This window comes from Scyliorhinus torazame, chromosome 9 (assembly GCF_047496885.1).
Source record: "Scyliorhinus torazame isolate Kashiwa2021f chromosome 9, sScyTor2.1, whole genome shotgun sequence".
NCBI classification, from domain to species: Eukaryota; Metazoa; Chordata; class Chondrichthyes; order Carcharhiniformes; family Scyliorhinidae; genus Scyliorhinus; species Scyliorhinus torazame.
This window is the reverse complement of record NC_092715.1, coordinates 258,839,996-258,854,311: the sequence shown is the minus strand read 5'-3', so window position 1 is coordinate 258,854,311 and position 14,316 is coordinate 258,839,996. Positions and strand designations below refer to the sequence as shown.

General features: G+C 46.4%; 1 protein-coding gene across 7 annotated transcripts in view; it reads left to right on the top strand.

Annotated features, from left to right (window-relative positions):
- Nucleotides 1-14,316, top strand: part of LOC140429828 (uncharacterized protein KIAA1958) — a 239,297-nt gene that overhangs the window by 80,151 nt on the left and 144,830 nt on the right. For 3 of the 7 annotated variants that reach the window (XM_072517297.1, XM_072517299.1, XM_072517298.1), the window contains exon 3: nt 6,578-12,926. The exons of 3 other annotated variants lie outside the window; for them this stretch is intronic. In XM_072517297.1, coding sequence (XP_072373398.1) covers nt 6,578-7,617 — 1,040 coding nt within the window. In that variant the 3' untranslated portion in view covers nt 7,618-12,926. Of the gene's footprint in view, nt 1-6,577; nt 12,927-14,316 lie in introns of those variants that run through there. One more of the 7 variants, XR_011949216.1, reaches the window with a different exon arrangement.

Below are 14,316 nucleotides of genomic sequence, written 5' to 3'. Positions count from 1 at the left end.
AATTGCCCCTTAATTGGGAAAAATGAATTGGGTACTCTAAATTTAAGGGAAAAAAACTTTGGCTTCCTTCATTTCTGTGGACGAACTTGGTTTTGAACTCCACGTGCGCCTTGATATGAGACAATTCGGCGCAGAAGCAAAAAAACACCTTGATTTTTACAGCAGACTATCTGCAAACTGGTTAAACCTAATAGGATTCAGGACCAGGCACCAAAATGGCTCAACACTGCGACCACCGGGCAGGATCCACTGCTGTGCCAGTGAAAATATTTAATTTTCCTGCTTCCACCACTTGCCCCTCAATGTTTTTCTCCTCCTCCCTCCCTTTCCCTCACATCCTCCCACAACCCCTGCCCCCCCAGCCATGCCCGTTTCTCACCTAATTTACTACTTTTCAGTCCTGAGGTTCTTTCTACCTAGTTACAGGGTAAGGTCACTGGTTTAGTCATTCAGAGAACCAGACTACTGCTGCGGGGACTTTGGTTCAAATACCGCCTGGGCAACGGGTGGAATTTAAATTTAATTCATCGATAAAACCTGGATTTAAAAGCCAGTCTGACCATTGTTGAGTATGGTTTGAAAACCCATGTGATTTACAAATGTCTCCTACGGCCTCACCTGTCACATGCGACTCCAGACGCACAACAATGTGGTTGACTCTTAATTCCCTCTGAATGGCCCAGCAAGCCACTCAGTTGTAGCAAAGCACTGCAGAGTCAAAAAGGAATGAAACTGGATGGACCACTTAGCATTGACCGAGGCACGAAAACGATATCGCTGTTCCGTCACTGTCATTGGATCAAAATCCTGGAATTCTCTTCCTAACAGCACTCTGGGTGTACCTACCCCGCCTGGACTGCAGCAGTTCAAGAAGACGGTTCCCCACCACCATCGCGAGGACAAGTAAGGGTGGGCAACAGACGGTGGCTTTGCCGCCTATGCCCACAACCCGCGAAGGCGTGAATTTAAAAAATGAATAAATCAACGCAATGTGTTGTTGAACACTTTCCTCTCGCACCACTGGGGTAAAGCAAATAAGTTGCGAAAACTCCAATCGCACCAATGCCCCTCTGTGGGTCAGGAAAGGAGGTGGGCTGACTGCTGGCGCAGTTTAGACGTGTATCATCATTTCCACGTGCCAGGTGCTATCGTTATATTGCATGGCTGAAAGCTGCATTGATGGTGAAGTTAAATTTAGGTGTACGTTTTGCCATTCGGCACATTAACTACTGCGCACTGGAGTTCCGGTGGCTGCCATGGGGTCGGCGGTCGCGCACAGGGCAGCTCCGGCTCGAAGGCGTTGATTTGGCATTTTTCACCCGTGTTTTGGGCAGAAATGTGGAGCACAGAGTGTAAGGGGAGACATTCTCCCCTTGATTGGCATGTCTACTGGCTATCAGACCCGGCAGAAGGCGGTGAAAGACCTGGCTAAGGAGTTGGAGGAGACCCTTGGCGCAGCACCAATTGTGTAAATGGAGGAGGGGGGGGGGGGGGGGGTCGGCGGCAGTGGGAAAGCCTCAAACGGAGCAATTGATGAGCTTCATAAAGGAGGAATTTCGCCGGCAAAGGAAGGAGATGCAGAGTGACTGGTCGAAGGCGATTGATGGGGCAGTGCACCTCTTTGCTGATCTCTGGATTGCGTGGAAAAGTGCCTCAAAGTGCGACGGGCGACTGTCCGGGAGGTGGAAAAGGTGGTGTCCGACCAGAGAGATCGGATTGTATCTTTGGAGGCAGAGGTGGGAATCCTGGGGGATCTATGCAATTCGCTGCGGTCGAAGGTGGAGCAGCAGGAGAATAGGTCTGGACATCATAACATGTGGATTGTGGGTCTGCTGGAGTGAGTGGAGGTAACGAGCGCCACAAAGTACGTTTTGAGGATGTGGGGCAGGCTGGTGGAGGAGAATGTAATGGACAAGGCCCCAGAGGCGGACTGGGCCCATAGGTTCTTGAGGCAGAAGCTGGTCGGGGCGGAATATGCCGGAATTGTGATTTTGGATCATGCGCCACATTGGCTGGATGTGAGGTTTAATCCGGGGCAGGTGCAGAGGCCGGGGTGGGGATTAGATTCCGGACTGCTGGTGAAAAGGCGTTTTGTGAGAAGGCAAGAGTGGTGATTAGGAATTCTTAATCAAAATGGAGACGTGTCGGCGGCCATGTTTTGGGAAGCTTTAAAGGCGGTGGTCCGAGGTGAGATTATTTCATGTAAGGCCCATAGAGGGATGGAGAGGAGCATGGGCGGCTGTTAGAGGAGATTGTCGAGATGGATGGGAGATACTCGGCAGCCTTCGTGAAGGAGTTCTTGGTGGGAGAGGAGGAGGTTGCAGGGGTAATTTGATGGGTTGAAAATGGGTAAGCACGGTAGCACAAATGGCTAGCACTGTGGCTTCAGTGCACCAGGGTCCCAGGTTCGATGACCGTGCGGAGTCTGCACGTTCTCCCCGTGTCTGCGTGGGTTTCCTCCGGGTGCTCCGGTTTCCTCCCACAGTCCAAGGATGTGCAGGTTAGGTGGATTGGCCATGCTAAATTGCCCCTGCGTGTCCAAAAAGGATAGGAGGGGTTATTGGGTTATGGGGATAGGGTGGAAGTAAGGGCTTAAGTGGGTCGGTGCAGACTCGATGGGCCGAATGGCCTCCTGCATGTTCTATGTTATGGCCATAGGGCAGCTGCGGAGGGCAAGGAGGCTGCAGTATGAGTATGGGGAGAAGGCGAGTCTCATGTTGGCCCACCAATTGCAGTGTTAGGCAATGACGAGGGATATTTTGCAGGTAAAGGCAGAGAAGGGGGAGCTGGTGTCGGAGCAGGAAAAGCGAAATGAGATGTTACAGGTGTATTACGAGAAGATGTACAAGGCTGAGCTGGGTAGAATGGGGGATATGGGATGGTTTCTGGATGGGTTGGCAGTTCCCAGAGCTGTAGGAGAAGAGGCAGGCTCTGGAGGAGCCGTTAGAGCTGAGGGAGGTGATGGATTGTGTCGGGGTAGGCCCCGGGGCTGGGCGGCTTTCTGGCGGGCTTTTATCAGCAGTTTGCGACAGAGTTGGCCGCTTGCCTGTTGGGGATGTTTAGTGAGGTGGTGGAGAGCGGGGAGTTTCCAGCAACCCACTGGAATGTGGGTCCTACAGGCCCATCTGTTTGTTGAACGTGGATGTGCAAGTACTGGCGAAGCTGTTGGTGGGTAGGATGGAGGGGTGTGTGCCAGGGGTGGTCGCCGAGGACCAAACTGGTTCAGTGAAGGGTAGGCAGCTCTCCAGTAACATCAGGAGGCTGTTGAATGTAATTATGACTCCGTCAGGGAGGGCGGCACCGGAGGTTATTGTATCCATGGACGCAGAGAAGGCCTTTGACCGGGTAGAGTGGAGGTACCTGTTTGAAATTCTGGGGAGGTTTGGGTTTGGGCCGAAGTTTGTGGCATGGGTGCGTCTTTAGTATGTGCCCCGGTGACAAGTGTGCGTACGAACGAGACAGTTTCAGGGTATTTTGGGCTACATAGGGAAACGAGGCAGGAGTGCCCGCTTTCGCCGTTGTTAATTGTGCTGGCGATTGAGCCCTTGGCGTTGGTCCTTCGTGGGGAGGGTTGAGAGGGGGGGCAGGGAGCATTGGGTGTCGTTGTATGCAGACGACCTGCTGTTGTTTGTGTCGGACCTGCTGGAGAGTACAGGCAGAATTATGGGCCTGCTGGAGAGGTTTGGGGCCTTCTCCGGGTATAAGTTGAACATGGGGAAGAGCGAGGTGTTTCCGGTGAATGAGGTGTGGCGGGGGGGCCAATTTGCGGGCACTGCAAGGTGGCAAGGGAACGGTTTAGGTATTCGGGGATTCAGTGACTCATAGGTGGACCACGCACAGGTGGAATTTGACGTCAGTGGAAGAGGTTAAGGGGGGATCACAAGAGGTGGGATACTCTGAACTTGACGTTGGCGGGGAGGGTGCAGGCGGTAAAGATGAATGTGGTGCCAAGGTTCCTGTTTGTCTTTCAGACTCTCCTGATCTTTCTCCCTTAGGCCTTCTTCCGGAAGATGGAGACACTGTTCTGGGAGCTTATATGGGCGGGGAAGGTACTGGGGGTGAAGAGGTTGGAGGAGGACTCCTGCAGAGTTTCTAGCTTGAGGGCCCTGATGATGGCCCCGTTGCCGGTAGCCCCTTGGAAGTATAAAGGGAGTCCAGTGATGCAGTCAGCTTGAGGAGGTTGAGTTGAGGAGGTATTTTAAGTTGGATAGAATATCGGTGTTGATGCCACTGTGTGGGAACCATAGGTTTAAGCCGGGTGGGGGAGGGAAGGGGGGATGTATGGCAAGTGGAGGGAGGCGGGGCTGGAGCGAGTTAGGGACATGTTCATGGAGGGGAGGTTTGTGGGACTGGACAAACTGCGGGAGAGGTTTGAGTTACCGAGGGGCAGTGAGTTTAGGTATAGGCAGGTAATAATAATAACAATCGCTTTTTGTCGCAAGTAGGCTTCAATGAAGTTACTGTGAAAAGCCCCCAGTCGCCACATTCCGGCGCCTGTTTGGGGAGGCTGGTACGGGAATTGAACCCGTGCTGCTGCATTGTTCTGCATTACAAGCCAACTGTTTAGCCCACTGTGCTGGGATTTCACGGGAAAGGAGTGGCAGACGTTCCCCCAGCTACCGAAGTACATGCTGTTGGAGCAACTGCTGGTCCCAGATGAATTGAGGGAGGACAGGATTGGGGACATTTCTAGATAGTTGGAGGAGCAGGGCAAGGCCGAGGGAGGGCAGGATTGGGGACATATACAGGTGGATGGTGAGCAGAGTAGGACATAGCTGGTGAGGAGGATAAAGCATAAGTGAGAGGAGGAGAAGGAAGTAGGTTGGGGACTCTGGTGTGAGGCGATGCGGTGGGTGAACTCGACCTCCTCCTGCGCGAGGATGAGCTTGATTCAGTTCAAGGTGGTGCACAGTGAGCACATGACTCGGGCGAGGATGAGTGGGTTCTTCCCAGGGGGTGACCGATGGGTGCGAGAGGTGCGGGCGGGGTCTGGCGAATCATGTTCACATGTTCTGGGGTTTCGAGAAGTTGGAGAGCTTTTGGGAGATGGTGTTTGGGACGTTATCCAGGATAGTGGGGGCTGAGGTCAGGCCGGATCCTATGGTGGTGATTTTTGAGGTCTCGGAGGAGCCAGAGCTGCTGGCGGGAAAGGGGTCTGTTGTTGTGGCCTTTGCCTCTCTGATTGTCGGTGAAAGATCCTGTTGAATTTGAGGTTGGATAGGCCGTCTGGGATGGCGGCCTGGCTGGGGGAGTTGTCTGACTTTCCCCGTCTGGAGAAGATTAGGTTCGAGTGGAGGGGGTCAGAAGAGGATTTTGAGGTGTGGTGGAGGCCATTCATGACTGAATTTGAGAAGCCGTTCGTTGTGGGGGGAGAGGGTGATTAAAAAGGGTAAAATCTGTACAAACTGTTAATTATGCTTTGGGCTGTGAATTCTATTGATGCTAATGATGTTTGGAACAAAATATCTTATTTTTTAAAAAACTATTGCACATTTTGCCTGTAAGCCAGTAAAGGCATAATTTATAAAGTGTTCAGTCTCTGTGTTTCAGAAAATTACATTCCACAAGTTTACTTCCTTTGCAATGGGGTAAGCACAGAATATACAGTGTGTGCAGAAGCACATGCACGTGGGAAAGTCTCATTTCAATATCTGTTGGGAATATTCTGTCTGGCAAACCAAACCCCTGTTGTAGGTTTACAGTACAGGTATTTAATATATTGGTGCTAATTTGCAAGGGGAACAAACCCACACCAACCAAAAGATGCTTCAATGCGGGCGATGTGTGTTTTTAGTCTGTTACCAATTCATTGCTGTGAAACAGCTCTCGCCTCTGCTGGCCAATATGTCACGATCAATATTTCATCCTCGCGTTGCATATTTCAAAACGCTTGCTCGGGTTACAGCCGAAGTTAGAACAATATCAACAACATTGCCCAGTACGAGTACTTCCGCCATTCAATTTGGATCATGCAAGGGACCAGATTGATTGTTTATTGATTTGGCAGGAAGGATAAGAAGCGTGGTTAGTGTGGCATAATTAGTCCTTCAATTCCAGATTTCTTCACTTGGTCGGTTTAAGCTGCAATGGATTTATTTATTTATTTCCCGCCACATATTTCTCTCGACGACTCCATTCGCAAAATAGGCCTCAGTAATGTACGGAGTTTATACGGTATTTTTTGCCGCATCTATATATCAAAATCCTGTCCACTGTTGCATTTCTTTCAACACCCATTTGCAGGGGCTAATGCATTGGGCAGTTGCGGCAGTATAATGTTGTGAGGTGCTGACTTTGGTGTTGTTGTTCTGAGGACACCCTTTGCTTGATAACTAATCTCTCTCGCTCGCTCCTCATGCACCGAGAGTGCTGCATTGGCATGAGGACCCGGTTTTGATATTTTCTTTTGCCTTAATCTTTTTACGTCATTTGTGAAATTGAAGTTGGCTTTTGAAACCTGAGACAAGGTATGTAATATCGTTTTCCAATGACCTTTGCGAAATTGAAATTTAGTTTTGAATGGCTTTATGTGCAGCTTATCTTTTTCTCTTCTCTCTTTCCCCCCCCCCCCACTTAGAAAATGAAGAAAGAGGCTGTGAGGGTCAACAGAATGAGAAGACTGTGCGAAGCACCTTGACTGCGCTAAGAAACTTCAGAGAATTCCTGCTTTCCAAATACCCGCACGAAAACCGAGAAATCCAAATCCTACCGTGCACGGAACTTGATGCCTACCTAGCTTCGTTCTTCGTGGATGCCAGGCAGAAGGATGGCTCGGAGTACGAGCCCAACAGTTTGGCCAACTATCAGTGTGGGCTTGAAAGGTACTTAAAGGAATACAAATATGGGTTCAGTATAACGAGGGATAAGGAATTCAGGCGCTCCCAAGAAGCACTGAAGCAAAAGCAGCTTGAGCTGCGAGGCAAAGGGAAAGGGAACAAACCGCACAAGTCCATGAAGCTTACCTTTGCCGACGAGCTCATCTTGCGTAAACGCGGCCTCCTGAGCCGATACAACCCCGAGGGGCTGCTCAACCTGGTGTGGCTGAACAACACTAAAGCGTTCGGCCACTGTGCCGGGTTCCACAGCTCCACGCTAAAATGGGGGGACATCAGATTGCACGTAACCGAGACAGGCTTGGAGTACCTGGAGTGGGAAATCATAGACAACTCTGACGGACAAGGCAAGAGCCGGAGAGCAGGAACGGAGTGCAGAATTTACGCCACGCCACATTCTCCGCAGACGTGTCCAGTGCAGGACTACAAGGAGTACGCACAAAGACGCCCTCCGGCTATGCGTTACGAAGATGCCCCGTTTTACCTGTCCATCAAGCCAGTCTGTAACCTGGCCGCACTTTACTGGTACAACAGCCAATCCCTCGGGAAGAATAAGCTTTCAAAGATGGTTAAAACCATGTGTGAAAAGGGGAATATTCCGGGGAGGAAGACAAACTTTAGTGTTTACCAGAGCTGCAGTTCTCTGTCTGAGGCACAAAGCAACCAGCTGGTGCTAATATGTAACAATCTGAGCCAGCAGGCTGCCCAGTCAATGTCAGGGCTCAACAATACAGGGAACTTCATCATCTCTGGCTCTTTTGACTCTTCCTCAGATACGGCCTGACAGAGATGTACTTTGGTTTTTTAAAAAGTTTTTCTCCGCGTTTTCTCAAACTTTTATACAAGTCACTCTAATTATTTCTACGCCGCCGATAGTTGAAGTTTTTAAAAGCAGCGTGTGAAAGGGTTCTTGGCCTGTATTATGTCTCGAGAGCAGGCACATTATAACTTCAGTGATCCAATGTACAAGTTCATGATGATTCTGTGACACATACTCTCTTTTTAAAAAGAAAAGTATCCAGATTTCATTCCAGGATGCCTTTTGTTTTTCAAACTAATCTGCAGCTATCATAAATCAGGACGTAGGCCTGAATTCTCCCGCCTTTGAGATTCTCTTTTCCCGTTGGCAGCGCACTCCCGCATGTGGGTTTCCCGACAGCGTGGGGGGTGTCTTCAATGGGAAACCCCACTGACAGGCGGCGGGGGGACAGAATCCCAACGCACTTCGCGCTGCCGGGAAACACACGGTTGGGGGAACTGGAGAATCCCGTCCCAAGTTGTTGAAATTCCAGAATTCTGGAAGTTGTGTTTTAATACCCTGATTCTGTCTCTAAATCTCTCCCTGTGACTACCATTTTTCCATGTAGCTTTTCAAAACGTGCACAATCTTTATCATTCGCTTTCTGTGGCAAACTGACTCTCCGAAGTTTAGCACAAAGAGTCAAGAGAAATCACAGCATTTTGCTCGTATTGGTAAATTCCTGAGTAGGTAAGATATTTTGGACAGACCAGCCCTGAATCCCAAAATGTGGGAAGCCTCTTTTCACAGCCGCAGTATTAACCTTTCCATCCAGTATTAATTGTACTCCCCCCTCAGTATCATTGTTTTTTTGCACCGTTCCAACCACCATAAGACCACCACTTTGCATCCTACAATGCAGATAAATGGCATTTACCCCCTTGCTGCCCAAGCCCCTCATCCGTGTGTGAATTCAGTGTGTTGAAGCAGCTTGTTTCCTTTGCTGAGCCAAAGTTTATTTTTAAATGGAGGGTGATTAGCTGGCTCTTAGATCTTCCTAGGAATTGTATTCCTACTTTCTTTAACAGTTAGAAAACGATTTAGCGAGAAAGCTATCAGATTTAGGATTTATTTTTAACATAGTTATGATCTGCAGCTACACTTCAATGTGTTTGGAGTGTGTGGAGCTGCTGTCTGGGGGGCCTGTATGATTCATGTTGCGCCCCGCTGAGCAGACCAGTGATCCGCTCCTGATTACTTTGAATAGAAAACATTGATCAAGGTGTGCTATCGGACAAAATAGTTAACCTTGGTAATCCCGGAATGGTATCAGGCTGGTGTCTCATTCTTCTGGTCGTACGATAGTTGTACAGTACTTTGTGACTAAAACCTTACAAAATAATCTTCTGGTTACTGAGCATGGTCGTCTTGATACGAAGCAAGAAATTCAGTGTCCTGGTTAACTCATTGTGTTGCAAACGCACAGTTTCTTGTCCGTTCATGATGCATCTCATTTACACCTTGTGTATACCTGAACGTTGCTTGTGATATTCTACTAGCAATTTGATTTTGTATTCTAAAAGTGACTATTATTGGTGTTACAGATTTTATACATCATATTTATTTTATTTCTTTTTAGATGACTGTAATTAGAATATTTGTATATGGCTGCTCGTACCAAGTACCGATTGTTGTCGGAACCCCTTTTTTATTTTATTTTTTGCAAAGTGCATACGCTAAGTCTGGTGTGATGGATGCTGGATTCACACCAAGGACGGATTGCAGCTCCGTATAGCCCTTCTGTCTTAACGGTCTCGTTCCACAAAACTCAAATGAAGTAGATTTCTGTGCAGGACACTGTGTAACTTCCTCTAGTGCGTTCTGGAGCCACGTGTGTGTGTGTGTGTGTGTGTGTGTGTGTGTGTGTGCGCGCCTGTGTGCGTGCATGTGCGAGTGTGTTAATGTAAATAAATTGGGCCCAATTTGCCAGTTTGTTCCCAGTTAAAATAACGAACAGTTCTAAAACTGGTGGAAGGAAAGATTTATATTTTAAAAAATGTGCCTAGAAGTGCATGCAGCTCTAAATGAATGGTTAAAGATTTTACTTTTTAAAAAAAAAAAAGTAAAATCTAAATTTGTCAAGCTGAACTATTTGGTTCGTATTCAAACAAGAGTTTATTGCTTTAACAATATGCAAAGATATATTAACAAGGAGACTGTTAGGTACTACTTTTTTAATCAAATGCTAATATATAGAAATTAGTGCGTTCGGCTAATTTAACCCGTTGAGCATCGGTGCACCGAGATTTTAATAAAATCAGGAGTATTATGAATCAGGAGTATTACGAATGTGTGCAAAATTGCAATGCACTTCCTTCTCATTGATTGTACAGACATGTTCTGCCAACATCAAAACGGTATTTTTTTCATTGCTCAAAGGGTTAAAGTATCCTCTTGTTTTGGTTTGAGCCTCGAGATGGGAGTATTGTATTGCTCTAGATTTCAACCTAGGTTGGAAACTCTTTAGAATACTGTGAAACATTAAAATCACTGCCTGAAGTGTAGTAGTTGACAAATTATTATTCAATGTAGTTTTGTGTTTTTTGTCTAAGTTTTATTAAAATACAGTGTTTTTAGGTACTGCCTTTTCTAACTGGCCTTTATAAACTCGATGTTCTTTTAATGGGTGTTACGTTGTTGAACTGTCTCTGTTATGGTTTACTCCCTGCCCCAGGGTACAGTTTCGGACTGTGGCACTTGCCTTCCCCCGCAGACAGCCCAAGGCAGACCAGTGGAGGGCTACGGGAATAGAGTGGGGGAATGGTTTCTGCTTCACTTTAGTTGTGTCCGCAGCAGAGACTAATATCCACATATCATGTGGATAGCGTGAGCTAAACCAGGCGTGACCTGCTGAGGTGGTCATCGTGATAACGTTTAAAGGGAAACATTAGGACCGGTTGGATTGTTCTACAGAGAACTAGCATGGACTTGATGGACCAAATGGTCTCCGCCTTTGCAATAATGACTTTATGAGAATATATTTTTCACGGTGTCAAGAAGGTTTCTGTTGCTGTCTCCGAGCGCTGCATTGCAAGACCAGCAACTTCTATTTATATGGCTCGTCGCAAAAGGTCTTACGGTGCTTCACAAGAACCATTATCAAATAAGATTTGACATTGAGCCACAAAGGGAGATGTTAGGACTGGTGAGCAAAAGCCTGGCCAAAGGTCCCAAGGTTTGGGAATCGTCTTAAAAGGAGCAGGGAAGGGTAGAGAGGATGGAGGGTGGAATTAGGTAATAGCTTCCCGAACCTCCTTACCCGGTATACCCTTATAGTGGTAGCCATCTAGGCTTGAAAGCATGAAACCCCTGTTTACTGGTGAATTAAAACTCTCAGACCCACTGCCCTATTAAAGGCGTAGCGCCACCTCTCTGTCTCGGGCATTAGGCCGCCTTTGTGCCTGCAACGTTCATATTGAAAGGATTTTTTTTTTGTCATCCTCAGCTGGGAAGGGATGAAAGTAGGTCGACCATAATCCGTTTCTGCTCTTCTTATGATTAAGATCATTTTATTCACCACTTTACTATTAATGCAATTGTTAGATAATACACCACATCCAAAATGTGTACACTCTGCACTCTGAGCATTGATTTAAATCGGTGTACCGTATAAAAATAATCAACTTGCACCTTACGATTAAGGGAAACTCAAGTTTTTATTTGCAAAGCTCATGTAGTTTGGCTTTGAGCAGTGCCCTGACATCTCTGATTTCTCTTATTTTCAACGGGAGATTATCATTCATTTTGCTGGAAAGAGAGACATGTTGTTAAAACTTTCCTCCGCGCACTTCTCAGGACAAGCACAAGAATGCCAAATTTCAAATGATCACAACAATTTCTACTACAGGAGGAAGGGACGCTGATTGGTTGGCAATTTGATTCGAGCCGAGGGAATGTTATGGAGTACAAATCGTTGTGATAGTTTAAAATTTGGCATTCTTGTGTTTGTCCGGATGAGCACAGGACGGAAGACGCCAGCGACATGTCTCTCTCTTCACCAGTATTTAAATAAATCAATAATTTGTTTTATTTTCCCCCGAACACCTAAATTCTAAACGGTATTCTGTCAAAATGAAAATGTTGCTGTCATGCCAAAAAAAAAAATGCAAATCTCTATGCATTTTGTAATCAAGTCATATTGTTGCAGTGCAGACTAAGCATGTTTTGTGGGCGCTCTTATTTACATAAATTGCCCATTTTTTTTTTGTTTTTGGAGATGTTAACATTTGCTGCCAATAATCAGTTACTGATTTTGAAGAGCCTTTGTATATATTTGGGCTCCACCAATCAATTCTTTCATTGGCCGTGTCTGACTTGGTACAAAAAGAGAAAGATGTGGAGATGCCGGCGTTGGACTGGGGTGGGCACAGTTCAGAAGTCTCACAACACCAGGTTAAAGGCCCAACAGGTTTATTTGAGATCACAAGCTTTCGGAGTGCTGCTCTCTCCATTCAGGTGAAGTCTAAAAAGAGAGAGACCAGGGCAAACGGTTTTCAATTGCTGGCTTCCTTCTGCTTCTGGTTAAAGACCATCATGTTGCCCGTGCGATGGGGAGGGGTTGTCAGGGTGGTATACTTCAGCGACATCCGAATTCCGTGTCTCTGTTTCTGCCCCACCCTCTCTTCCCACCTGCCAACCTTTTCGACCTGATCAGAGTTTCCGAATGGAATGTATCCCTTCCTAATTCTGGTGCCCCCCGTTAAGCAAGTTGATTTTTATTTTCGCGTGAGCAATGTCACTTCTTGAAGATGATGTACCGAATTATCCAGATCCTTCAGTATTATGCATTCCGAGGCTGGGAGGAGAGGTGGGGGGTGGGGGAAGCGTCATTTGCACATTTGGTCATATACCATGCCGTATGATTGAATTGATTGGTCGGCACAAATCTTTGATGTTTATTGCAAGCAAATTAAAAGTTCTGAAGAAAATGAGAGAGAAAAATAGACAAAAAAACCCACTTAAAACTAATCTGTTTTTAAAGTTGTTAATAATTGTCTCTTTGATTGCTGCATGCTATTTCAGAGTTTCCTCTGTGTATGTAGAAACTGAACTAGTTGCCAGATAATAAATGAATAAACCATGCTGTGTTCTCCACTTGGCTAGTTTTTTTAGTTTATTTTAACGTTGTGCCTTTGGGCTAGAATTCGTGCAGCTGAAGATTGCCAAGACACCTCCTGTCCCTGTGTCATATCACCAGAAATATGTCATTGAAGGTAACAAAATACGCATTTTGATTGTGGCGTGTTTGAAGGATCGTCAATGAATAAAATGGATGTTCTGTTCTGCTGAAATAATGTCCTTCATTTTGTAATCATGTATATTTCTGAACTGTCTTATGGTTATTTCCCGTCAGCAATAATCCTCTGATTACTGTTAAGTGAAGGTGTGATTCCTTGGTACATGCTGCCCATTATTTCTATTCGCAAAGGTGGGTGGGGGACCAATTTTTCTTCGCCTTAATATTTTTAAATCAAACTATGGAATTTCAGAAAGGCTCATTCAAAGCAGTCTGCCACCAATGGAATGTAACTGTTGTCCCTGTTGCAATATAGGAAGTACAGCAGCCAATTTGCACACAGTAAGATTCCACAAACAACAACGTGGTCATGACCAGACAATTGAGTGACATTGGTTGTGGAATGGATTTTGATCGTGACACTGGGAGAGCTCCCCACTCTTCCGGGAGTGCCGTGTAATCTTCTATGTTCACTTGAGGTGCAGACGGAGCCTCGAATGGACATCTCATCTGAAGGAGAGTGCAGCACTCCCTCAGTACTGCATTCATGTCCCAGCCTAGATTATATGTGGTTGCTAGATTATATCTGGCCCTTCTTGATCAGTATAGCATTTTGATAAAACAGGCTGGTTTGCAAGGCACTTGCAGTTAAGCGTCAGGAGTCATATCAACCAGACTGGATAGGAAAGGATGCCAAGTTTCCTTCCCAAAGCACCTGAGGAGCTCTCAGACATTACTGCAGGAGTTCCTCAGGGTCGTGTCCTAGGCCCAACCAACTTCAGCTGCTTCATCAGTTACCTTCCTTCCGTCATAATGTCCGAAGTGGGGATGTTTGCTGATGACTGCACAATGTTCAGCACCATTCGCGAATCCTCAGATACTGAAGCGGTCCATGTCCAAATGCAGCAAGACCTGGACAGTGTCCAGGTTTGGGCTGACAAGTGGCAAGTTACATTTGCTTCACAAGAGTGCTGGGCCATGACCATCTCCAACAAGAGAGAATCTAACCATCAACATTGACATTCAACTGCATTAACATCATTGAATCCCCCTATCAACATTCTGGGGCTTACTATTGACCAGAGGCTGAACTAGACTAGCCATATAAATACTGTGGCCATCAGAGCATGTCAAAGGCTATGAATCCTGTGGCTCTTGGGCTTTTGATGTGTTCTTAATGTGCTATCACAGGCCAGGTACAGCAGTGTACTCTTTTAATTTGAAGTCATCTGTAAGTTAATACCTGACTCTGGGGTCTCAACTGCAAAAGGAATTTTTCACCCACCACTTTTCTTTCAAAATCTAAAACTTCTCCTCTCATTTGCTAGTAATTCCCTGCATATAACACACATGGGCTTTGTGTTGGCAAAATTGACAAAACCATACATCAAGAAATCATCTTTATACTGCTTTGTTCCCGAGTTAAGCTTTTTCTTTGCAAGCTGTTA